The sequence below is a fragment of the Cydia strobilella genome, chromosome 14 (assembly GCF_947568885.1).
Source record: "Cydia strobilella chromosome 14, ilCydStro3.1, whole genome shotgun sequence".
NCBI lineage: Eukaryota > Metazoa > Arthropoda > Insecta > Lepidoptera > Tortricidae > Cydia > Cydia strobilella.
In genome coordinates, this window is record NC_086054.1 from 17,071,470 (window position 1) to 17,097,296 (window position 25,827).

The following is a 25,827-nucleotide window of genomic DNA, read 5'->3' on the forward strand; positions in this document are numbered from 1 at the left end:
CGCCATCAGATATATCGGAGCGGCCGAGGTGCTCAAAAATATCTGAACACGCACCTAGCGCCTTGACAATAGAGGCGTGTTCAGATATTTGTGAGCACCTTGGCCGCTCCGATATATCTGATGGCGACTGTACCTACGTATATTCGAATACGTACATTCGAACGTATTAATTACTTAATGTTTTTTTGTGTTTTATTTCAGTGTATTGGCAATTCTTGTAGAGCAAGGGTAAGTAATTACCTATTGAAAATATGATATTTTGTAATAATTCGGTAGGTATTTATATTAAATATCTCTGTGGGCTTAGCACAGTATGTCGTCTCGCCCGCGACATAGACTACCCGTCCTTCTTTAATTAATACAGTTAGAAGAATATAATCAAATAGGCGATTGCGATTAAGCAGATACTCAGGAATCTGGGGGCACGGCAGTGCCCCGCCAAAACGAGCAAAGCGAAGCGCAAGGGCACTAGGCACTAACCTACCTTTTCTCGAAGCGCTTCATCGTTTTTAGAGGATTGCGTACCCAAAGGGTATAAACGGGACCCTAATATTACTAAGGCTCCGCTGTCTGTCTGTTCGTCTGTCACCACAGGCTGTATCTTATGAACCGTGATAGCTACAGTTGAAATTTTCACAGATGATGTATTTCTGTTGCCGCTATAACAACAAATACTAAAAACGGAATAAAATAAATGTTTAAGTGGGGCTCCCATACAATAAACGTGATTTTTTTTCGCCATTTTTTGCGTAATGGTACGGAACCCTTCGTGCGCGAGCCTGTTTTTTGAACCCCCATAACTTGGATTTGGATTATAGTTTTTCCGTTAATGAAATCTAGCTAGAGCAATTTTTTCTTGTTGCTCTTAATAGTAAATTTAAATTGTCAGTTTCTGAGAGATACTATAATCAATAAAAATTGTTCCTTTCATTTAAGGATAAGCTTACGAGCAAAAAAACGGACAAGTGCGAGTCGGACTCGCCCACCGAGGGTTTCGTCCGTACAAGTTAAATTTTTAGTATTTCATGAGATACAGCCAGGTGACAGACAGACAGACAGACAGTGGAGTCTTAGTAATAGGGTCCCGTTTTTACCCTTTGGGTATGGAACCCTAAAAAGTGCACATTAGTAGCTCGGTTTATTTATTTCTGTGCAGTGCAGCGGGCTAAATTGTACTGTTAAGGTAATATTTTTTTAGTTTTTATGCATTTTTAGTGTTAAACGTTTGCAAGTTTTTTTTATAATTTTGGAGCAATTATTGCCGAAAATATTCACTTTATCAAAAAAATGTTCTTTAAGAACCTTATCATTAAAATACCTACCTATCCAAATACACCCAACACCATAGGGTTAAGGCGAAAAAAATAATCATCACTACGTGTAGAGGTCAAAGATTTTAAAAGTAAAGATAGGGCCCGTTCATATAATTCCGAGCGAAAATATGCCAACGAACATGTGCAAACGCGATTACTCCACCAACGAACTGGCTCACTTTGTAGTGCCCGTACGGGCCGTCTTTAGGAATGATATATCTCCGAGAGGGCCTACAAGAAATTGGGCCTGATACTTAGACTATCTCAACCATTTAAAGAACCAAACACCCTAAAAGTATTATACTCCTCTTACGTTCGCAGCATTTTAGAGTTCGGTAGCGTCGTCTGGACCCCTCAATATAACGTTCACATAAAAAGAATTGAAAGAATCCAAAAAAAGCTGTTAAAGTCGCTCAATTTCCGCCACGGTCTGAATATGTCAGAGAATAGCACACACCGTCGTAGTCTAGGGCCACTAGATACACGACGTGTTTATATAGACCAAATGTTTCTGTATAAACTCTTAAATGGCCTTACTGATTCTTCCACTCTTCTTGAAAAAATTGTCTTTAAATTGCCTCGTATTCCCACGCGCCACCCCCAAACATTCCATATCGATTTTTGTAGATCTAATTTCGCCAAAAATACTTTTTTTAGACGAGCCTGTCATGATTACAATGTTAATTTCATAAATCTAGATATCTTCTCATTGTCTTTCGGTAAATATAGTAGTGGTCTGCGGAGCTTACTTTTTCCATAGCAGTCTTTGCTTTAAAAAAAAAAAAAAATTGTAATTGTTCTATAGTCTTATGTAACGTATGTATGTTTGTAAGCATGTTTGATACTTAGGTACTTTATTAGTTGTGTATCCAATTGTTACTTCTGTGTATCTTCCTATTTATAGGCAGTGCCGAACAAGCCCTGTTTCTACTTGTTATCAATATCAGTATGTTATAATTAATGGAACTATAGGTCTTATTGTATATCTGCAAGTTTAAACTTATCTGTATGTGACTGTTTGTTTCCTAAATAAATTAAAAAAAAAATATATATATATAAAGTCAATGGTAGAGGTAGGTACCCTAATAAATATATATTTTTTTTAGTTTTCATTTTACCACTTTATCGGTGTGATTGGTTTAAATATCCATGCCAATTTCTAGTTTTCTAGCTAGAAATTGGCATGGGTATTTAAACCAATAATAATAGAAATTACTAACGGTCAGTGAGCTAAAGCCGCGGATGGACAAACGGACAGACAGACGGACATGGCGAGACTAAGAGTTTCTAGTTGACTACGGAACCCTATAACAGATCCAGTGAGACACGAATGCAAATCGGTACGATCGATCGTAAAAATGAGATAGATAAGAAAGAAGAAATAATATTACGCCGTTCACACACATTTCGTATTTATTTTTAGTGCACAGGACTGTTATGTGACGAGGAGAAATTTGTAAGTACTACTTGCTAAGTTGCTACTTACAAGCAGTGGTGTAACTAGGGGGGGGGGGCAGAGGGGACCAAGTGCACCGGGCGCCATCCAAGGGGGGGCGCCAAAATGGGCAAAAGGCAGCAGCAGGGAAACTTTTGTCAGTCGTCAGGAGGCGCAAATTTGGTGACTGCCCCGGGCGCCATATCCTCTAGCTACGCCCCTGCTTACAAGTAGCATCAGCCTACAGCGAAAATCGAACTTTCGTTACTGCCTCTATCATTCTTATTCTTGCCTATTTGAACGGCAGATAAGAAAATTTAAATTTTCTATTTTCGCGGTATACCATCTGTTTGTAAAAATAAGTCAACGAATTTCAAAGTCCAATAAAGTCAACAAAGGGTTGTTCTGTTTATAAACTGATCACTTCAAGTGCTCCCAGGGAGCACCAGAGGGCCTACCGCGAACACCGAAGTTCGAAAATTGCGGGCATCTTTTTCTGTCACTTTATTTACGCCTTAATGGGAGTAAAAGAGAAAGATGCCCGCAATTTGCGAACTTCGTTGTTCGCGGTAGGCCCTAAGTTGTCCGCTGACCACCGGTTAAGTACCGCTCATGTAAACATTACCCGAACTTGGACAAAAAATGTGTCGCAAGGGTAAAAGCTGAGATTTCAGATGAAAAGGCAAAACTTTTAAAGTAAATTACGATTTTGGAGTGTATAAGTTTTTGGTTTGTCACTTATGTCCAGTCAGCATCAAAAGTAGTTTAGTCCAGGGACTGGACAACCCTTTCCTTGATAAGCCTTTCAATGGGTGTCCCTTTAAGACGGCTAACCCAGGAAAAGACTTACAAATTCGAACTGCTAGCCCATTCATTTGACTATCCCTGACCAAAAATTTTGCAAACAATAAAGCTCTTTCTGACAATTTAGCGCTTTTTATAAAACTAACAATTTTAACCAACTTTTGTAAGTGGCCAGCAAAGAGGATATAATGAGATAGAACGGTACTGTCATAGTAAATTCACTGCCATCTATCGATATACTTTAAAACTACAAATGAAGATTTATAAAAATACGTTACAATGTATTTAAATGTGGATAAATGATTTTTTATTGCATTAATTATTTTTATATGATTTTGACCCATGTTCTTTCACTGATAAGCGTTAAAATTATAAATAACAAAAACGAAACCGTCAACGCCCTCTCTACGAGAGTAGGCCAAGACTAGTGGCGCCATCTGATCGAGAATAAATTTTTTCGTGAATTTCGAGGCACGTTTTTTCCTTAGACTGTATCCATCTATTACGGAGTTATATCTATCTTTGGTGGCCAGTAATTTGTGTTTTATAAATTAGCGCGCTTATATGTTAAATTGTTTAAGTAGTAACAAATTGATATTGTATTATAGGGGCATGTGCCACCACACGGATCCAGAGTTAAACTGGCACATTTATGGAATCAATTAAAGAAATATTTGAAATGATGATAACTTGTTTTATTTATTATTAAAATTAGATCAAATGTTTTTTATTGAGTTTATCTTCTTTTCCTTATACCATTTACTTGAGGGTCAGTACTGTCTGTCTTATGACAAGCTTTTATTTAACTTGCCCTGTTAGTATGTTTGTGTAGGACAAATCTTAGAAGCTAAATTTGACCCACCTCGATTACCAATGCTTTTCAGCTCAAAATTTGCATACATATGTAAGTCAGGTGACAATGCAATATTATAGTACCATCGAGCTGATCCGATGATGCAGACAGGAGGTGGCCATAGAAACTCTGTGATGAAACAACACAACCTTCATTATAATGCTAAAAACTTTAGTTTATAAACTGAAATAGAAAATATTTCCTAAAATAATTTGAAGTTTCAAATACCGTCAATCGGGGTGAATAGGGATGATTGGGGTGAATATGGACAAAACTTAGAATGTGATTTATTCGACTATTCCTTAATAACTACCCACACAAATTGTATCACTATCTATTATTGTACTTTTGCGTACGATAATGCTCTTTGGAACGTACATCGCACCGGAGCCCAAAGGGGTTTAACGCGAACCACGTTCGACGTGTTGCCTCCTTTTCACACTTACGTAGCAATTTACAAGTGCGACAGAAAGCCAACACGTCAAACGCGGTTCGCGGTAGGCTCTCAAATTATCGTACATATTATGGATGGTATGGAAAGGATGCCTATCTCTTATGGCAGAATTGTTGCAAAAGTGACCGCTTTCAGCTTTAAATAATAGTTCCTAATCTCTCCGGTGGCGCTAGTTAGGCTCTGGGACATGAGTATAACATGAACCATATAAGCAAAGATAGATATAACTCCGTAATAGATGGATACAGTCTAAGGAAAAAACGTGCCTCGAAAATCAAGAAAATTTGATTCTCGTTCAGAGGGCGCTACTAGTTTTGGCCTACAGTCGTATAGATGGCGTTGACGGTTTCGTTTGTTATTTAACAATTTTAACGCATATCAGTGAAAGAACATGGGTCAAAATCATAAAAATAATTAATGCAAATAAAAAAAATCATTTATCTATATTTAAATACATTCTATCGTATTTTTATTTTTGACGACCGGTTTGGCCTAGTGGGTAGTGACCCTGCCTGTGAAGCCGATGGTCCTGGGTTCGAATCCCGGTAAGGGCATTTATTTGTGTGATGAGCACAGATATTTGTTCCTGAGTCATGGGTGTTTTCTATGTATTTAAGTATTTATATATTATATATATCGTTGCCTGAGTACCCATAACACAAGCCTCCTTAGGCTTACCGTGGGACTTAGTCAATCTGTGTAAGAATGTTGCTATAATATTTATTTATTTATAAATCTTCATTTTTAGTTTTAAAGTGTGTCGACAGATGGCAGTGAATTTACTGGGGTTACAAAATTTACTATGACAGTACCGCTCTAGTATAAGTTACTCTATGCTTATATCATAGAGTAACTAAGTAAATATGGATAAATGATTTTTTTTATTTGCATTAATTATTTTTATGATTTTGACCCATGTTCTTTCACTGATTCACTGCCATCTGTCGTCTGATTCACTGATATGCGTTTAAATAACAAACGAAACCGTCAACGCCATCTATACGACAGTAAGCCGAAGCTAGTAGCGCCCTCTGAACGAGAATCAAATTTTCTTGATTTTCGAGGCACGTTTTTCCTTAGACTGTATCCATCTATTACGGAGTTATAACTATCTTTGATACAAAGATAGATATAACTCCGTAATAGATGGATACAGTCTAAGGAAAAACGTGCCTCTAAAATCACGAAAATTTGATTCTCGATGAGATGGCGCCACTACCTTTGGCCTACTCTCGTATAGAGGGCGCTGACGGTTTCGTTTGTTATTTAACAATTTTAACGCATATCAGTGAAAAAACATCGGTCAAAATCATAAAAATAATTAATGCAAATAAAAAAAATCATTTATCCATATTTAAATACATTTTATCGTATTTTTATAAATCTTCATTTTTAGTTTTAAAGTGTGTCGATAGATGGCAGTGAATTTACAGTGGTTACAAAATTTACTATGGCAGTACCGCTCTATCTTATTATATCCTCATTGCTTTGATATAAGGCAACAAATAACCCGACCAAATTACGTAGGTTGTTTTTAGTAGTATTTCGGTGTATGGTGGCGCCGCCTAATTACTGTTTTTTGATGGACACTTTTCATATATAGAGATTTGGCTCCTTTATACATATAGTCTCCATGGTACATGTACTACAATTATCGTACGCCTGGCAACACTGGATATTTGTATCTGTTTACGAAGCTTGCTAATACCAAGCACTTTATTTTAAATCTTTAATGATAAAATACTTAATATAATTAAAAAATTAAACATTTCTTACTCTCTCTTATGTACGCTCTAATACATGCAATAAAATTAAAATTACATATATCAATCATTTAAATGATACTTACCACATAAGCTAACAAACATGACAACTTAATACCTATGTGTAACAAGAAAATTAATCACCTTCAAATGTGTACGAAAAAGTAAAATAACAAATAATAACGTTTAATTCAACTCAATACTTAATTTCATAACATTAGAATATCTTACGTCATATTTCATGTACTGGGCAATCCTGATTTCACTTACATAGTAAAATATACGTACTCTGTAAAACATCTTATTACATGAGAGTTAAAAAAGAATACCATTAGTCCGACTTATAAAAAAAAGAAAGCTGTGTTTAGAAGTTTATATTTGCCGGGCCCGCCATTTAAACAGGTGTAGTACCAACATTTAGCAATAAATACCTTAGTTTATGACGCGTTCAAATTTATTACTTTGTCTATGACTGAGGCGGTTTCGAAGCGGTTGAAAATAATTAGATCATCGACTTCATCGTTGTAAAATAGTTAGGCCAAGCTAAGTTGGCAGCGATTTTGAAAACCTAGATTGTGCAAGTGTCATTTAAATGTCATAATTTCATAGAAGTTTGACGTTTAAAATAAACACTTGCACAGTCTGGGCTATCAAAATCGCTGCCAGCTTAACTTGGTGTAACTCTACAGTAGTTATATAATTCAAGATTTACATGATAGCAATGTAGGCCATAAATGCCATAATTTTCCTACTTTATATAAGGACGCCATTTAGGGAAAAGGATCCATCCTCTAAAATTTGCCATTTAAATCAATGACTTTTCGTTTTGACAGAAAGTTCAAATTCTATTGACTATTAATAACTTCCTTTTTATAGGATTTGTCAAAAGACATAGTACTTTCATGGGCTCCAGTATTGGACCAAAAGAAGTCTTCAACGATTTTGATAGCACACGCAGTGCGTTATTTTAAACATCAATCTTCTATGAAATTATGACGTATAAATAACACTTGCACTGCGTGTGCTATCAAAATCGTTGCAGACTTATCTTGGTCTAACTCTACCACGCCACGCTTTAATCTATTTCGGGCCACTGGTGTGCCACTAAATTGAAACTAAAGGTGTAAACGCGCAAGGCTTACTGCAGATGGCACTGCAATCGTTTAAAAAAAGATTATGTCATACGAAATGTCAAATCAAATCCAAAGAAACACACCACAAACGACAGAAGTAGTAGTAGTTGTTACTGAACCGGTGAGCTCCATCTTATAGACCTGTACCGCTGGCTATATTTTGACCCCTAGGTTATAAAAATATTAAAGTCAATTCTGTTTTCGCTTATGAATACTTTGTTAAGATGTAAATCTTACATTTTGTTTTGTGTCATATATATAATTTGCTTTTCTAGTAATTTGTTATTTTGTGGTAATTATTTTTTATTTTGAATTATCTTGGAGAAAAAAATATTCGAGAGAAAACATGTAACTGTGTTGCATTTAGGATAGTGTTTTTAGTGTGAAAACATAGTTTGTGTCAATTACGTCCACTGCAATCTGATACTATGTCATAATATTCTAAAAGACACAAAAAAAAATTAGAGTTAAAAAAATTTACTTAGGTCGAATTTAATCGTTTAAATAGGTCCATTAAATAATTTTGTGTCTTATTAAGGCATAGCTTCATAAGATATTTGATGATTTTGTTGTAACAGGCTGTCACCGTTACAAAAGAATATTAAAGATATTAGAGTTTACATCTTATTAATTTGAAATGCGGGATAAATAAGATGTATGAATTTGTGTCACTTTCATCCACTGCATAAACAAATATTACAAAAATATTATTTGCGTTCAAACGAAGCTAGCGGGCGGTCTGAATGGGCAACGGAGGCCGTGCAGGGTGGGGCCGCGGCGTGACCTTGCCGTACGCAACGCATGTTTACTTCGCCTGTGCGCCAAATTAACGCAACTTATTCAAAGAAGTTACGCAAACAACACAACAACAAGCAACAAGCAAGCAAAGAATGCGTCGAATTATCTTTTACCTATTTAAAACTCATAGATATTGTACAATGTCACCATTATGCAAAAGAACTGTAAGTACATGTTTGATTTGCGAGCGAGCTGGCAACATTGCGCAGGGAAATCTTAAAAATATCGCGTTTACGTGAACGCCACATACATTTGTGACAGTGATAGGGAAAAGGTACCACTAAAGTAAAATTTGGTTATTAATACCGTGACTTTCTTTCATTCTTTGATAAAAAAAATTGCTATTTATGCAACAAGTGCGGAAATCATCTTTACGCACGTGTATCATACAATGTTTTACTATGCATTGTGCGAGTAAATAAAAAAACATGTCATGGCAAATAAGTTTAATTATTAAAAGGAGTGTTTTAAATCGACACGAGTTGCGAATTACCTATTCGCACGTGTATCGTACGTTTTACAGTACATATGGCCCTTTAAACTTTTGACATATGCACGGTAAGTGCTCTTTTCCGCACTAGTGCGAGAAAGTAGCACCATATGTACTGTAAAAAAAAATTGAAAACAAAAAGCACTAGTGCGGAATAGCAGTACTTTCCGCACGATATGGCTCCGTAGGAAACGCACTTTTCGAGCACATGCATTGTAAAAAAATATATAGGACGGTATCTCCTAAACCATGCGTCGTAGCGCAAAAATAATAAAATTTTCGTTCCCCTTTATGTAACCCAAAAGTAATACATGAAAAATACAATGAAAAAAAAAAGAAACAAAATCTTTATAGGGCTGTATTAGCTGTATCTCCTATATCGTGCATCGTAGCGCAAAAATAATCAAATTTTCGCTCCCCTTTAAGAAGCCCCTAATTAAGATTTAAAAACGCAAAAAAGAAAAAAAAAGAGGAAAAAATCTTTATAGGGCTGCATCTCCTAAACCGTGCATCGTAGCACAAAAATAATCAAATTTTCGTTCCCCTTAAGAAATCCTTAATTGAAACTTTTAAAAAAACCAGGAAAAAAACTATAGAGCTATTATAGCTATATATATAGATATAATATCTCCTAAACCGTGCGTGGTGGCGCAAAAATAATAAAAATTTCGTTCCCCTTTATGAAGCCCCAAAGTAATATACTAAAAACACAATGAAAAAAAAGAAAAAAAATAACAAAAAAACTTTATAGGGCTGTATCTCCTACACCGTGCATCGTAGCGCAAAAATAATTAAAAAAAATCCCTTTAAGAAACCCCTAATTAAGATTGAAAAACGCAAAAAAGAAAAAGTGGAAAAAAAAAATCATTTTAGGGCTGTATCTCCTAAACCGTGCATCGTAGCGCAAAAATAATAAAATTTTCGTTCCCCTTTACGGAACCCCAAAGTAATATACAAAAAAACCCAATGAAAAAAAAACAAAAAAAAATCTTTATAGGGCTGCATATCCTAAATCGTGCATCGTAGCGCAAAAATAATCAATTTTTCGTTCCCCTTTAAGGATCCCTTAATTAATACTTTAAAAAAAAACAAAAAAAAAAACAGGAAAAAATCTTTATAGAGCTATATCTCCTAAACCGTGCGTGGTAGCGCAAAAAGAACAAAATTTTCGTTCCCCTTTACGGAACTCCAAAATAATATACAAAAAACACAATGAAAAAAAAAACAACAAAAAAAATCTTTATAGGGCTGCATCTCCTAAACCGTGCATCGTAGCACAAAAATAATCAAATTTTCGTTCCCCTTTAAGAATCCCTTAATTAAAACTTAAAAAAAAACCAGGAAAAAAAACTTTATAGAGCTATTATAGCTATATATTAGAGATCCACGCCGCAGCCAAAAAACCCGGCGGCGGCGCGCTGGGTTTTGAACCCGGCGCGGCGCGGCGTCACCGGCGTGAGGACATTTTTTAGGAGGAATAATTAAAAAAAAACATAACTATGCTAGGAATAAACATTTATTTCTTATCTCCATCAATCACTGACTAAAAATTGTTTACAGTACAGCTACAGTGGTTGTAATTATCGTGAATAAAAAATATTTTGTTCACCTTTGCCGGATTTAAGCGCGATCGCTTAGCAGTCAAAACCATCCCAGCTACAGAAAACACCCTTTCACTGGGTGTACTTGTAGCTGGAATGCTTAAAAGTGACCGCGCCAACCCTGCAAGCTAAGGAAACATTTTTTTTTGTTCCCAATACAATATCGCCTACCCTGTTCGTTCTGCATATCAATGATATGTTATTTACTAACAATATTCATTGCTATGCGGATGACAGCACTGGTGATAGCTGTTATACAGGTCGTGCAAACGCCCCCCCCTGAGCAGGTGTCGGAGTGCAGGATGCGACTTGTGTCTGAGATCGAGACGTCCCTTGAATAGGTCTCCGAATGGGGTAGACGTAACCTCGTCCAGTTCAACCCTAGTAAGACACAAGTCTGCGCGTTTTCCGCCAAAAAAAAACCCATTTGTCACGGCGCCAAAGTTTCAGGGCATTCCCCTTACCACCGCTAAAAGTATCGCGATACTTGGTGTCGACATTACGAACGAAGTCCAGTTTCGTAGTCATCTGGAACAAAAAGCCAAACTGGCCTCCAAAAAACAGAGCCAAACAGTACTTCACACCGGGTCACCGACTTTTGTTATATAAAGTGCAGGTTCGACCTCATATGGAGTACTGTTCTCATCTCATCACTGGTCTGGCGCTCCACAATACCAGCTCCTTCCCCTTGACTCCATCCAACGGCGGGCAGTTCGTATTGTCGGCGATCCCGAACTTACTGTACAATGGGGAATGTTCCGAAGAACTTTTTGATCTGGTGTCATCGTCTCGTTTCTATCACCGCACGCACCTCCCGCCAAAGGAGCAAAACTCATCCTCACTTCTTAGACACATGGCACACCAAGAATAAGCGGGCATCTCGCTCGTTTCTTCCCAGAACGTGCAAAATGTGGAATGAGTTGCCTCCTGAGGTATTTCCTTTGCGCTTCGACATGGGATTCTTCAAGAAGCGGGTATTTAGGGTTCTCAAGGGTCGGCAATGCTTAAGGGCTCCTGTGTTGTTGCTTATGTCCATGGGCGACGATGACTGCTTCCCATCAGCCGGCTCGTCTGCTCGTTTGCTGACTATCACATAAAAAAACTAGTCAAGCCAAGCACTGCAATGAAGTGAGTGAGCCAGCGTTCGTTCTTTCACTTCACTCACGCGGCGTGATGGATAGATGATGCGGTGGGGATGGGGGTCAGTGGAGCGGGCGGGAGTGATGCATGCAGCGACCAGTCGCTAGCGCACGGAATGGCGACAGCGCATTGTTTGTTTTGGTCGGTTTGTTCATCATATTTATTCGAATTTCGAGGTCGGCGCGAAATTTTGAACGAATATAATATCTCCTAAACCGTACGTGGTGGCGCAAAAATAATAAAATTTTCGTTCCCCTTTATGCAACCCATAATTTATATTTAAAAAAAAAACGCAAAATTTTAAAAAAAAAAACATTATAGGGCTGTATCTCTTAAACCATGCGTCGTAGCGCAAAAATAATTTAAAAAAACCCCTTTAAGAAACCCGTAATTAATACTTAAAAAAAAAACAAAAAAAAACCAGGAAAAAAAACTTTATAGAGCTGTATCTCCTAAACCGTGTGTGGTACCGCAAAAACAATAAAATTTTCGTTCCCCTTTATGCAACCCATAATTTATATTTAAAAAAAACGCAAAATTTAAAAAAAAATCTTTATAGGGCTGTATCTCCTAAACCATGCGTCGTAGCGCAAAAATAATAAAATTTTCTTTCCCCTTTATGCAACCCATAATTTATATTTAAAAAAAAACGCAAAATTAAAAAAAAAACATTATAGGGCTGTATGTCTTAAACCATGCGTCGTAGCGCAAAAATAATTTAAAAAACCCCTTTAAGAAACCCGTAATTAATACTTTAAAAAAAAACAAAAAAAAACCAGGAAAAAAAACTTTATAGAGCTGTATCTCCTAAACCGTGCGTGGTACCGCAAAAATAATAAAATTTTCGTTTCCCTTTATGAAACCCGAAAGTAAGATACAAAAAACACAATGTAAAAAAGAAAAAAAGAAAAAAAAAACAATTTAAAAATCTTTATAGGGCTGTATCTCTTAAACCATGCGTCGTAGCGCAAAAATAATTTAAAAAACCTCTTTAAGAAACCCGTAATTAATACTTTAAAAAAAAAACAAAAAAAAACCAGGAAAAAAAACTTTATAGAGCTGTATCTCCTAAACCGTGCGTGGTACCGCAAAAATAATAAAATTTTCGTTCCCCTTTTTGAAACCCCAAAGTAATATACAAAAAACACAATGTAAAAAAGAAAAAAAGAAAAAAAAAAACAATAAAAAAATCTTTATAGGGCTGTATCTCTTAAACCATGCGTCGTAGCGCAAAAATAATTTAAAAAACCCCTTTCAGAAACCCGTAATTAATACTTAAAAAAAAAAACAAAAAAAAACCAGGAAAAAAAACTTTATAGAGCTGTATCTCCTAAACCGTGCGTGGTACCGCAAAAACAATAAAATTTTCGTTCCCCTTTATGCAACCCATAATTTATACTTAAAAAAAAACGCAAAATTAAAAAAAAAAAAATCTTTATAGGGCTGTATCTCCTAAACCATGCGTTGTAGAGCAAAAATAATAAAATTTTCGTTCCCCTTTATGAAGCCCCTAAATAATATATAAAAACACAAGAAAAAGAAAGAAAAAAATAATAACAAAAAAACTTTATAGGGCTGTATCTCCTAAACCGTGCATCGTAGCGCAAAAATAATCAATATCCGTTCCCCTTTAAGAAGCCCCTAATTAAGATTTAAAAACGCAAAAAAGAAAGAGAAAAAAATCATTTTAGGGCTGTATCTCCTAAACCGTGCGTCGTAGCGCAAAAATAATAAAATTTTCGTTCCCTTTTATGAAACCCCAAAGTAATAACAAAAAACGCAATGACAAAAAAAAGAAAAAAAACAACAAAAAAACTTTAGGGATGTATCTCCTAAACCGTGCATGGTAGCGAAAAATAATCAAATTTTCGTTCCTCTTAAGAAGCCCTTAATTAAGATTTAGAAACGTAAAAAAGAAAAAGAAAAAAATCTATATAGGGCTGTATCTCCTAAACCGTGCGTCGTAGCGCAAAAATAATCAACTTTTCGGTCCCCTTTATGTAACCATTAATTTATACAAAAAAAACGCAAAAAAAAAGAGTTTTTTTTTATAGGGCTTGATCTCCTAAACCATGCGTCGTAGCGCAAAAATAATTAAATTTTCGTTCCCCTTTATGAAACCCCAAAGTAATATACAAAAAACACAATGTAAAAAAGAAAAAAACAATAAAAAAAACTTTATAGGGCTGTATCTCCTAAACCGTGCGTCGTAGCGCAAAAATAATCAAATTTTCTTTCCTCTTTATTCAACCCTTAATTTATATTTAAAAAAAAAAACGCTTTCACTAAACTGCTGTAACTCGGAAACTTAGAATCCACAAAGGGGACTTTACTAAATTATGACACATATTAAAGCCTGACCAGTAATATATGATCATTGTCAAGAGGGCGCTGTTCATTCTCATGTATAGGGTGACAGTTCAGTATAGTATGAAAAAATATTGTATTTAATGAACATCATCATCAATGTAATTAATGTTGCTTGCCACATAACAAAAATCACAATAAATTGCGTCTTAAAATAAACTTAAAAAGTCTAGTACTAAAAATCGAAACAAAAGTAATTTTTAAGTCGCTGTTGTGACATTCTCAATCAAAAGGTAGGTACCACTTTGTCGTTTACCATAAAGACGAAATTTGATTATATCTTTATACAAATAACCTGTCAGAGAAAGTGGTACCTTTTGATTAGGAACGTCACAAATGTTGGTCAGTATGAGGAGTGCAGCCTACAGTTTATTTTTAATTATATTTATATACCTACTACGGTAAGATTGATAAGACAATGTAATTATGCCTACGAATGAAATAAATACACTGTATCGCAAAACTAAGTGGCGAGACAGCTCATAATGCCATCTCTTGGTTGGTCTTAACAAGGGTAAAGGAGATAGTATTAAGATCTCAGTCGCCAGCTGATATTGCGGCAAGTATAATAAGCACCCCACCCGCGTAGGTACCCTTCCCCGCGCACGCCCTTCTTGCTCAATTGAGTTTTATTTTGCCAGATAGTAAAAAAACCGTGGATCAAAATGACCCAAATTATGAATGATGTCTCAATGTGGTATTATAATATTGTAGACGTAAACTTAATAACATGAATTTTTTTTTGTGGCAGATACAGGGTGTTAATTAGAAAAAAAATTTTTTTTAATAAAAGCGGTGGATGAATTTGACACAGATTTGTTTGAATAACATATAACAATGTTCTGTAAAGTACAACACTTCACTTACCGACTCTAATATTTTTTTCAGCGTTTTAGGATCAATATTAGGTATTTATTAAATGCCATTATACCCGTGGATGAAAATGACACAAAATGCGTGTGTACGTCGGAAGCCACTTTGCCTTTACAGGGAAACAAAGAATTTCGTCTCGAATATTTTTTTTACAGAATGCTGATTGAAAAAAGAAATACCTAAATTTCTACCTAAGCAAATACCTAGGATGACACAAAATATTATTTTTAGGTTTAGTATATGGTCTGGAAACTATATATAAAAAATAAGCAACATTAATATTCTTATAACCTCAGAAGTTATTGGTACAGGTCTACTTAGGCCCTGTCTTCACTTTCCATCAGGTGTGACTAGGGCAAGACTAGGGCCAATTGCCGATAAGTTATAATAAAAAATAAAAATAATTAAAAAAAGTGCACCCGATTCCGATACAAAAATTTTTTAACTTATGCCAAAAAATCACCAATAATTTGAATTGTAAGCACCTGCGACAATATTAGGGCTTACCTTTTAGTTCCAGGGAAAATATAATTATTCCCCTATGCTCCATAAAAGAACTTCGAAAAAAAAATTAAAATATTTTTCTTTTCAACTAAATTCACTATTGTTTATTCATTCTGGGATCTAATCACTAACATGGATAGTAGTGTGACTACTTAAAAAAACACAGACCAGTTGGATTGATGGCAGCACCATCTCTCTCGCTATACCGTAATCCAGTAAAGGATTCGTATAGGAGTTGCAAAGGTTAACAATTTGCGAAATTGACGCCACACTTATGATAATTTGTTAAAATAAGATAAATAAAATAAAATAAATGTTCGTGGCTTCGCGCCGTGATTCGCGGATGAGTGTGGAGAGCCCTATATACGAATTTGAGCCGGAACGGGTGTCAAAAATCATTTGCCATTGTTATTTCGCCGATTTCGCGTTCATTGGTACTCGTTGGTTGGTTGGTTGGTTAGTTGATATAGGCGACATTAAATATTAATGAACAAATAATCTTTATTTACAAAACTTTTATGAACAAATTATTTTAAAATGTCCCATGTTGAGGAAAGAAGTTCAAATTTATATTGCTGTTTGTGAACATTAAAATAGTTGTAGAAAATTAAAATGGAATTTCACCACCAGCGAAGAACAATTATTTTAATTTAGCCCGCTCAATAACCGCCTTGGTTCCACTGTTAAATGGTGAAAACATTATTATTAAAACTATAATAAAATGCAACCATTGAATTGAATTGTAATAAACTTACTAAATTATTTTTTATAATTTTGGTGTGCCATATTTATACTTGATTTATACAAATTGTATTTATAGGTCGATAAAAATCATTATGTTTGGCTGATCAACAAATATTTTAAAACTATATTGAACCATAAACAAATTCTTGACGTCCGACGCCGCTCTTTCTCTTTTTGTCAAATTGGCAGCGCTGTTGCTAACGCCATTTTTGTTATACGCTCGAAGCTGCGTAAGGTGATTTTTTTTTACTCATAGGCACGCGCTACAAGTGCGAAAGAGAAAGTCGAATTGGATTTATGTATGTAGCTTCTACTGGCCTGAATATTTTCTTCGAAGCTTATTTACGACGTTTCTCATTGTCTATGCTATAGATACGCATCCCGAGCGATACATACGGTATAAAGCTTTTAGTGACAAATGTATAGTAAAAATGAAGGAAAACGCCGTACTTAAGTGGCAAAAAGTGTACAATCCCACCGGCCCCCAGCCCCGACCTCGCCATGGTCACCGCGCTGTCGCCATCAAAGATTTGATGATAGTTTTCGGCGGTGGTAACGAAGGTATCGTTCACGAGCTTCACGTCTTCAACACCACTACAAACCAATGGTTCGTGCCCGTCACCAAGGGGGAGGTGCCTCCGGGATGCGCCGCATACGGCTTCGTTGTCGACGGAACGCGTCTGCTGGTTTTCGGCGGCATGGTGGAGTACGGCAAGTATTCTAACGACCTGTACGAACTGCAAGCCTCCCGGTGGGAATGGAAACGTCTGAAGCCGCTGCCGCCGAAACAGGGCTTGCCGCCGTGTCCTCGCCTCGGGCACAGCTTCACTCTACTCAACGGCAAGGTGTACCTGTTCGGTGGGCTGGCCAACGAGAGCGACGACCCGAAGAACAACATCCCGAGGTACCTCAACGATCTGTACACCCTCGAGCTGTATCCCAGCTCCTCGATGACGGTGTGGGACATCCCGCTCACCTACGGACAGTCCCCTCCCCCGCGCGAGTCTCACAGTGGTGTTTCATATACAGACAGGCACAGTGGCAAATCTTCACTTATCATATACGGAGGCATGAGCGGATCCCGTCTTGGCGATTTGTGGGTTTTAGATGTAGACAGCATGTCATGGTCCCGACCTGAAGTGGGGGGACCGGCGCCACTGCCGCGCTCTCTGCACACAGCCACTGTAGTTGGCCACCACATGTACGTATATGGTGGCTGGGTGCCGCTGGTACCTGATGAATCCAAGCTAGCCACCCATGAGAAGGAATGGAAATGTACTAACACTCTTGCATCACTAAATTTAGAGAATATGACATGGGACAACATAGCTCTGGACAAGTTTGAAGATTGTGTTCCAAGAGCGAGAGCCGGCCACAGTGCAGTCGCTATACAGACAAGACTTTACATATGGTCAGGGCGAGATGGATATAGAAAAACATGGAATAACCAGATTTGCTGCAAGGATCTGTGGTATTTGGAAGTGGGTGTGCCTCCTCAAGCGGGTCGGGTGGCGCTGGTCCGCGCGGGCACGACGTCACTGGAGCTGTGCTGGCCGGCCATGAACACGGTCACCACCTACGTTTTACAGGTGCAGAAATGTGGCAAGGTGGCGCCGGCGAGGTTCCCGGCCGCCGCGGAACCGGTGGCCGCGCCGCCGCCCGCCTCGCCCTCCACGCAGCCCGATGCGGCTAAAGCCTTCGGCCTCACCTCTCCTACATCCATCGGCCTGCCACCCTCACCTATGGAGATGCCCGCGCGCGCCGTGCCCGTCGTCGCCGCCGCCTCCCCTGTAGCCTCGCCTGTCACGACGCCACAGAAGATCATGTCCGGCGCTATAAAGGTTCCCGCTCAGGCCGCCGTCAAGATATCTCCCGGAACGCCCGCGCTCAAACAAGCGACATACCATGGCAAGACAGTAGTAAAGTCTCCGGCCGGCTCGTCGCAGATTAAGGTTGCGGCTGTGACGCCGCAGGGCGTGACGCGTATAGTCAGCGCGGCGAGCACGCCGGGTGCCGCAGCCACCGCGCGCGTCAGCACGGCTCCGGCGCAGCTCGTGCTCGGCTCGGCCGCGGGCGGAACTCCACGCTTCGTACAAGTCAAGGCGGGCGGAGCGGCCGGCGTTCCTGTTAAACTAGGAGCCGGGAGCGCCGTCAAACTGGCTGGCGGACAGGTTCCCCTCAAGCTGGGAGCGGCCGGCATCCAGGGCATGCAAGGCAAACTGACGACGAGCGGCATGCAAAAGGCCGGCGGCGTACTCAAACTAGGCGCCGGCAACGTCAAAATCGGCACTAGTAACGTCTTAGTAAAAACTGCGGGCGGCATGCCAGTGCAAGCGGGCGCGGGAATACACAAAGTCGCCGGCGGAGTACCCGTTAAACTTGGCGGCGCTGGCTTACCTGTCATAAGCAGTGGCGGAACGTTACAGCTCGCCGGCTCGCCGCTTCAAGGGCAACACAAGGCGCCAGTGTACAAGATCGTCACAGCCAAATCTGGTGAGCAGACAGTCACAGCGACGACGGCGGCGGCGGCCGCGGCGAGCGGCGCGGTGATGCGGTCCGCCGGCGGCAACGCGGGCATCCCCGTCATTATAAAGAAGACACCTGGCGGCGGCGCGCAGGCCTCCTCGGCCCCGCAATACGTGACTTTAGTGAAGACCTCAACAGGCATGACTGTAGCGACGATGCCGAAGGTAGCTATGATGCAAAACCGACCCTCAGCGCCCGCGGGCGCGGCGTCCAGTACGGGCATCGCCCCGGGCGCCACCATTGTAAAACTAGTGTCTGCTAACACTGTAGGTGGCAACAAGATCATCACCCTGCCCTCTAATATGCTCCAGTTAGGCAAGGCAGGAGTTGGCGGCAAACAGACCATCGTCATCACCAAGTCAGCTAGTCAGGGCGCGCCGCCGGCCCCGCCGCAGTAGCACCAGTGATTATCTAACTTGTAAATGTCTGTGAAACACTATTAGTGATTCGGTTGAACTATAGTATATTTTAAAATCATAATATAGTTTATGAGTTTTTTTTATATGTTATATGGGTCTGTGTAGAAAGTGTCCTCATAGAGTTTTTACTAAAATATTTTAATAAACTCCTAATATAAACATTATTGTAATGTCCTGATTTCCGCTCATGTGTTAACTGATTAATGTTGATCTGTCTTGTACCATGATGTATTCCTGGATGTGGCAGCATACGCTGTTTTTCTATGTGTGATTCTGTAGAGTTGCTTACATTGTGACTTGATTTGACTTATGTGAAAGTGCCTACCGAGCAATTCGAATCTTGCCACATGCATTACAACGGGCAAGAATTGTGTAGAATTGTCTCTTAACTTATTATTAGTTTATATTTCTATTATACATATAAATATTTTTTTACAATAATCATGTATTGACAAGTACATCTCATCTGTAAATCAACTGGCATTGTCTGATTTGCTAATCTAAACAGAAAGGACAACTTGAATGTTCTGTCTTCCTCGTAATGCTGAAATTCTTAAAGTTCATGTAATGATTTTAAAACCTTTGAATGAGACGGTGTTTAGGATGCTAGCTATAATTTGAATATTTATGTTCTGGAGAATGTTCCTAGTGGCTGCCTCCCCGGAGCCCACCAAGTGGGCTCCCGCAGCCACTATGAACATGAAGTCAGGACTTGTTTCTTAGTTTTATTCAAATCACGACATAATATGCACTACTATTTAAGTTTTATATGACAAGACGGGCAAGACGGTCTCTGGTGTTGGTATGTTGTCCTCTGATTAGCTGTGGGACCCCTGAGGCTATTTTAGATATTGACTTGATTTCTAAACCAACACTTGAGATGGGTTTCATTCGTCTATCACCGGTAGATAGACCGATCAGTTGCGAAGGCACTTCCAATATTATTTCATTATGACAATTTTATTGATAAACATTATCAATAATTGTTCTGTAAGAGATACCCGACATAAAAATGCAGAGTATTATTGTGAAAATCTTAGATTCTATTAGGGTTTGCTCACAAGGATGTATGTCAAATTATTTATTTAGATTTTCTATTTCACTGTAATTATATTGTTGTAAATAGTAGGTGTGCGGCGGTCGATTAGGTACGTTTACAGATAGGTATTCCACTGCCAGTGGTCGGTTGCGCAATTGTCATGCCTACGTACAGTCGCTTTCAATTTCGGTATAAAAAATATGTCATCATATCATTCATCGCACAGATGATGCCGCCTTTGGGTGATCTAAAAATACTCCTATAAGAGAATAGTGGACTGAACTTGAGACCGACTGCACGCAACTCACACCGCGTTGCTATTTTACAAATTTTATTGTTGTCTTAAATATTTGAATATGTTCTCGTGATATGATGTATTCTGCATTTTTATACGTATTGTTTATTTAGTATAAGTTAGGTATACGTATAGAATAATCACTATCGATAAGGTAAGCGAGGTATGGAATGTAAATATCATTAAGTAGGTAAATTTAATGTTATAGTTTGTTCATATTATGTTCATTTGCTTGAATAAACGATTTGGATAAAATTGTGTTGATTATTTCGCAACATTCAATGACCTACTGCAGTACCTATATGTAAAATACAGATGGCGCTGCAGATACTTAATATTCTTGTAATTATTCATTTGCTATGTAGCATTTTCCTCACTATTATTCACAACGACGGGACTTAATCGCGTAAAATAAGTCCACGACCACGCGGACAACGCCGTCCTCGAAACGTCGGAGGTGAATTTAAAACTTATTTTACGCGATTAAGTCCCGTCGTTGTGAAAAATAATGAGTAAAAATCGTGAAAGTTTAAATCAGTGATTTTCCTCATTTTTGATTACCTAATCATTTAAATTGTATCACTCAGCTAGCCATAAACATTTTCATGAATCATTCATTATACTTATATTAATGAGCTCTTGTATTTTAATGGGGTAAACTGCAAAGATATTTTTCACCTCAGCAGCTCGAACAAGCCTACTTTCCTCACTCCAGGGAGTGAAACAAAGTAGCTTTTTAATTTAGTGAAGGCCATGAACTGCCACTTCATAGTCTTTATACTTTTATTACAAATTGTTTTTTTTTTTTTTTATTCTGTGTAATTCGAAATACATTTTAACCTTTAATATGTTCTCACTACTGAGGTAAAAAATTATGTGTGCAACACGAGAGCAAAGTTATTTTACATCTCGTGAGTTTGAGTCCCTCGCTACGCTCAAGATTCTACCTTAGAATCATTCGCTTTCTCGGGACTCAAAATAAGCACTTGCAAGAAAAAACAACTTTCCTCTCTTGTTGCACTGCACAAATAACTATTTAAATGCCTTACTGGAGCCATAAGAGAAGATATTTTTGTAACCAGCAGCAATTGACTAGGTTTTTTTTATCAGTTAATACATTACATTAGTAATAACTACTAGCTATCATTATCAAATTATAAACTTATTTTAATCATAGACATACTTAGGCTGCGAGCCGTGGCGTGGGACTGAGCTGGAGTGAGGCCAAGAAGGTTGCAGAAAACAGAAAGGCGTGACGGGATCTTGTGGAGGCCCTATGCACCTCCGGGGTGCCCTAGGACATACAACAACAACAACATACTTAAGGTGGTTCGATTTTCATTTGATTTTCATACAAAATTCAAAACTAAGAATACAACTAAGTAGAGTCGCAGGCAAAAATATTCGATCCGACAAATTGCCCAAAAATATGTGAACACGACTTTATTCTCTAAGGTAGGGCGTACACATATTTTTTTTTAAATTTGGGAATGTATATATATTTATGCACTTGACTGTACATTACGTATCTAATTGGACAATCTCATTGTTTGCAATACAGCGCCACCTTGTTGCAAGTTGCGGAACTATTACGAAACTTTCAGAGCAAATTAACGCGCTCATCCAGCGTTCACGCTACATTCTCCTACTCGTGCTTGAACAAGTACGTACTAGATGGCGCTTCTTGCCTCACAAAACGATGAATACATTCGTCACGTCAGGGAATCCATGAATATTTTTTCTTACATTTCCACTGATTTACATTTAATTTAGTTAAAATGGCTATGAAAAATCTCGTACAATTAGTAATGTAGTTCTGATAATTATGCGCGAACACGCAGCGGCACTGCATTTTTACTCAATGCAGTGCAGTGCCGCTGCGGTTTTGCTCCTGTTTCTTAGAATCGAGTTCCAGCGAGCTTTGTCCTAATGGGCCCTAATGGACTGCACCATTTTACAATAAGTGGATAGGCTAGTATTTGCGGCTGTAGATCTAACGTATACCTATTAGGTTTTATAATAGGTTCCTAATTTGTGTTCACTGTGTTATATATTGCTATGGGAATCAAGCTTGATTCCCATAATAAAAACATTTTGACTATGTACCTATGCCTTTTCCCTTATTTCTAATTTGTCTTATCGTTACTTAGGTGAACAACTGAACACAATCCAAAGAGAATACGATAGATACTTAGTACCTATAAGCATTCATAGTACATTTTGTAGTCACAGTAAATTTACTGCCATATATTGACACAGGTTTAAAACTAAAAATGAAAATTTATATAAATATAAAAAAAAATTATATGTGTAGGTATAAATGTTTTTATTTATTTATTACTTTTAGAACGCCATATGACTTCGACCCATGTTCTTTCACCGATATGTGTTAAAATGATTAAATATCAAACGGTGACGCCATCTACACGAGTATAGGCCAAAGGTATGGCCATCTATTCGAGCATAAATTTTTCTTGATTTTCCTTGGTTTTTTCAACGAGACTACTTATATTATACGGAGTTACATATATCTTTGGTCCGGGTATAGGGCATTTCCGAAACGACCTTCAAGAAAAGAGCCTACTCCCATCGAAGGCCTACAACGCACTTGCACCCATTTAACTGAAGATAAGAGTTTTTTTTTGAGATTTTTGTTTTGTACAATAAAGTGATTTACTACTACTATAAGAAGAAGTACCTACTTAAATATCAAAACGCCTGTCCTCCGTGACGTATGACAAGTGGGTACATGTCGGCACGTCCGCGGGCATCTGTAGGCGCAATTAGGCCTCGTCCGCGGCAGCCCCTGGAGGCCGACACACGCGATAGGGGCCAAAGAAGCCGCGGGCAATCCTAGAGCGATGTTCTGTTTTACAATTACCATACGATCTTGAGTCTTGCAGTGAATGTAGTGCATCTCACGCGCACCAATAAGCATGACTAGCAATGCATGAGCGATCAAGCTAAGATCGTATCACAACAAGACCAAAACCCGTTATTTATTTATTAATAATCGAAAATTCGTTATCTGTCTCTCTATTGCTCTTCCCCATTCGTGTGATAGAGATAGAGAGACAGATAATGGATTTTCGTTTTTCGCGGTAGGCCCTCTGCTTCTCCCGTATCCGCTTCTTCTTTCCGCTCCGCTCGTCTAGGGGCCCGCGTATGCCGCACGCATTTCCTGTCCGCAATTTAAAAGTGTTTGTTGCTAGGCCTATTTGAATAAAGAATATTTTGACTTAGACTTTGTCACTCTGAACGCAGACACTTCCCGATTGAAATAAATTTTGAGACAAGGAGACATTACATTTTTCGTAAGTTGGGCAGGCCGCGTAGCCAACATGCCAATCGCTTACGCTCCGTATTAGCGATCGAAACGCAACTGTTACTGTCGCACTAATATGGAAGCATAGACATAATATATATAAGTAGTTATAGACGCACCAGCGCCACCGAGCGAGCGGGGGTAAGAGAAAATATATTCATATAAAATTTGGGCTACTCTTATAAATTTCGGTCGCCATCGCCTCGTACCAGTCCTACCTATGATGCCACCCGGTCGCTGATAAGGACAAAGCATGGCACTATTTTCTCTTTCCTCTTATAGGAATCGCAATAAGACTAACTTTCTCTATCAAAGAGTGTCAGGCCCTTGTATGGAAGTGATAGAGAGACACAAAGCGTCTCGTTGTCGTAGCGATAGCTATTGTCACCTTGGCTAGGCCGGCTTTCTAAGTAGATATGAGAAGTTACACGCTTATGGAAACTATGCCTACCGGGAGCAGGAACAACGACCAGTCAGTCAGTTGTTTCTTCTCGATACCCTTTTGGGAGGGTGTGAGGGGTCTCTTCCGCATCCCTGCTGCGGAGACTGTATCCGTTCGCGCCCCATCTTCGTGGGGCGGTCTTCCGTCGTCATTTTTAGGACGACTGTGTGATCTGGTGTAAGCCAGCTTTATCACTACCGGCCGTTATCCAACCCTGCGACCCCTAGCCTGGTGGTACCGTTTGAGCGGGGCCAGGGGCCCTATTCGAGATGCACAACTGTCATTTTCGGCTTCAACATCAGTTCAACAGTGGAATGAATCATTTGTTCATCAACTGTGGAAAGTATCATATTTGGTACAACCAAAACTCATTCATTGAAAAAATTATGCAACAAAAATCAACTTTGTTTTCTTACTACTATACGGTTTAAAATGGCTCTGAACTCGGCGTGGTTCGGTTTGGTTTCGTTGTCACCTAACTGTGTATTGCTAATGTCAAATTTACCTATTCGACAACACACGATCTCTTCCATTCAACTGAAGTTCAACACGAAACGTCACTTAACGCATGTCAAATACCGCTCCAGGTTTCGGGGCCGCAGTGAAGGCGACCGTCAGCTTAGGCTGGCGTGTGCTTCGTGCCTGTGTAGGCGTCATCCGAGTGAGTGTTGTGTTGTTTCGTCGACGTCTTCTTCTTCTTCGTTGACGTCGCACAACGACCAGACGGCTAGAGCGGTCTTATATAGCCCGCAAGCGATCAGGGGGGGGGGGATTAGGAGTCAAGCGGTAAGTAGATAGTAGACATCTATACCTACTCTACCTGTTAAACACCCAAACTCGATCGGAACCAACTGAACAATTGGGTCTTTTTTTTATGAGCAATTCAGATGAAACCTATTAGTTACTTAAGTACGTATATACCTACCTAAAAATAAAAATAAAACAAGATATTAATGTAAAATATGTTTATGAATATAAAATCTTAAAATCACTAATTATAAATAAAATAAAAACTATCTGTACAAATTACAATTTAATACAATAATCTAAAATCATATTTTTTAATGAGATCCTGCTAGCAGGGTCAATGATTTTAATAATTTTTTTAATTATTTCAGGCATTTGATACTAAATAGGCAACCATTGAGATTTATGTCCAAAAGTAGACCAAACATTTTTTGTATATTTCTTAGTTGGCCACAAATGTACTATCGCTCAACCCTAGCAATTAACTGGGTCTAAATTTTTTTTAGTACGAGTTTAAGTTCTTTCTTGTGGACATTATCAAATAAAAGGACTTTACCTAAAGCCTAATTTTCTTGTTGTTGTACAATGTACATGCTCTAACCTTCTACTTCTTATAAGCTGGATGATTAAAGCCAGTAAAATGTATTTGGTACCCAAATCGTCAACTTTCGTAATGTCCACAGAAAAGAGCCAACCCCAACTAATAAAGTCCAACCATCCGTCGACGTCGTGGTAGTTTGTTAAAATTTGCTGTATGAATGG

General features: G+C 38.5%; 2 protein-coding genes across 2 annotated transcripts in view; both read left to right on the forward strand.

The window, feature by feature from the left end:
• LOC134747320 (RNA-binding protein 28) overlaps positions 1 to 25,827 on the forward strand; it is a 384,741-nt gene that overhangs the window by 327,179 nt on the left and 31,735 nt on the right. The gene's annotated exons all lie outside the window — the stretch shown is intronic.
• LOC134747314 (host cell factor 1) lies at positions 16,554 to 20,806 on the forward strand. Its single transcript, XM_063681945.1, has one exon. It carries the CDS (start codon positions 16,704 to 16,706, stop codon positions 19,194 to 19,196), a length of 2,493 nt encoding a protein of 830 aa, XP_063538015.1. The 5' UTR covers positions 16,554 to 16,703; the 3' UTR covers positions 19,197 to 20,806.

Bases quoted from the DNA above. Each gene is read 5' to 3' on its own strand.
- LOC134747314 (XM_063681945.1), top strand. From the start codon at position 16,704: ATGAAGGAAAACGCCGTACTTAAGTGGCAAAAAGTGTACAATCCCACC.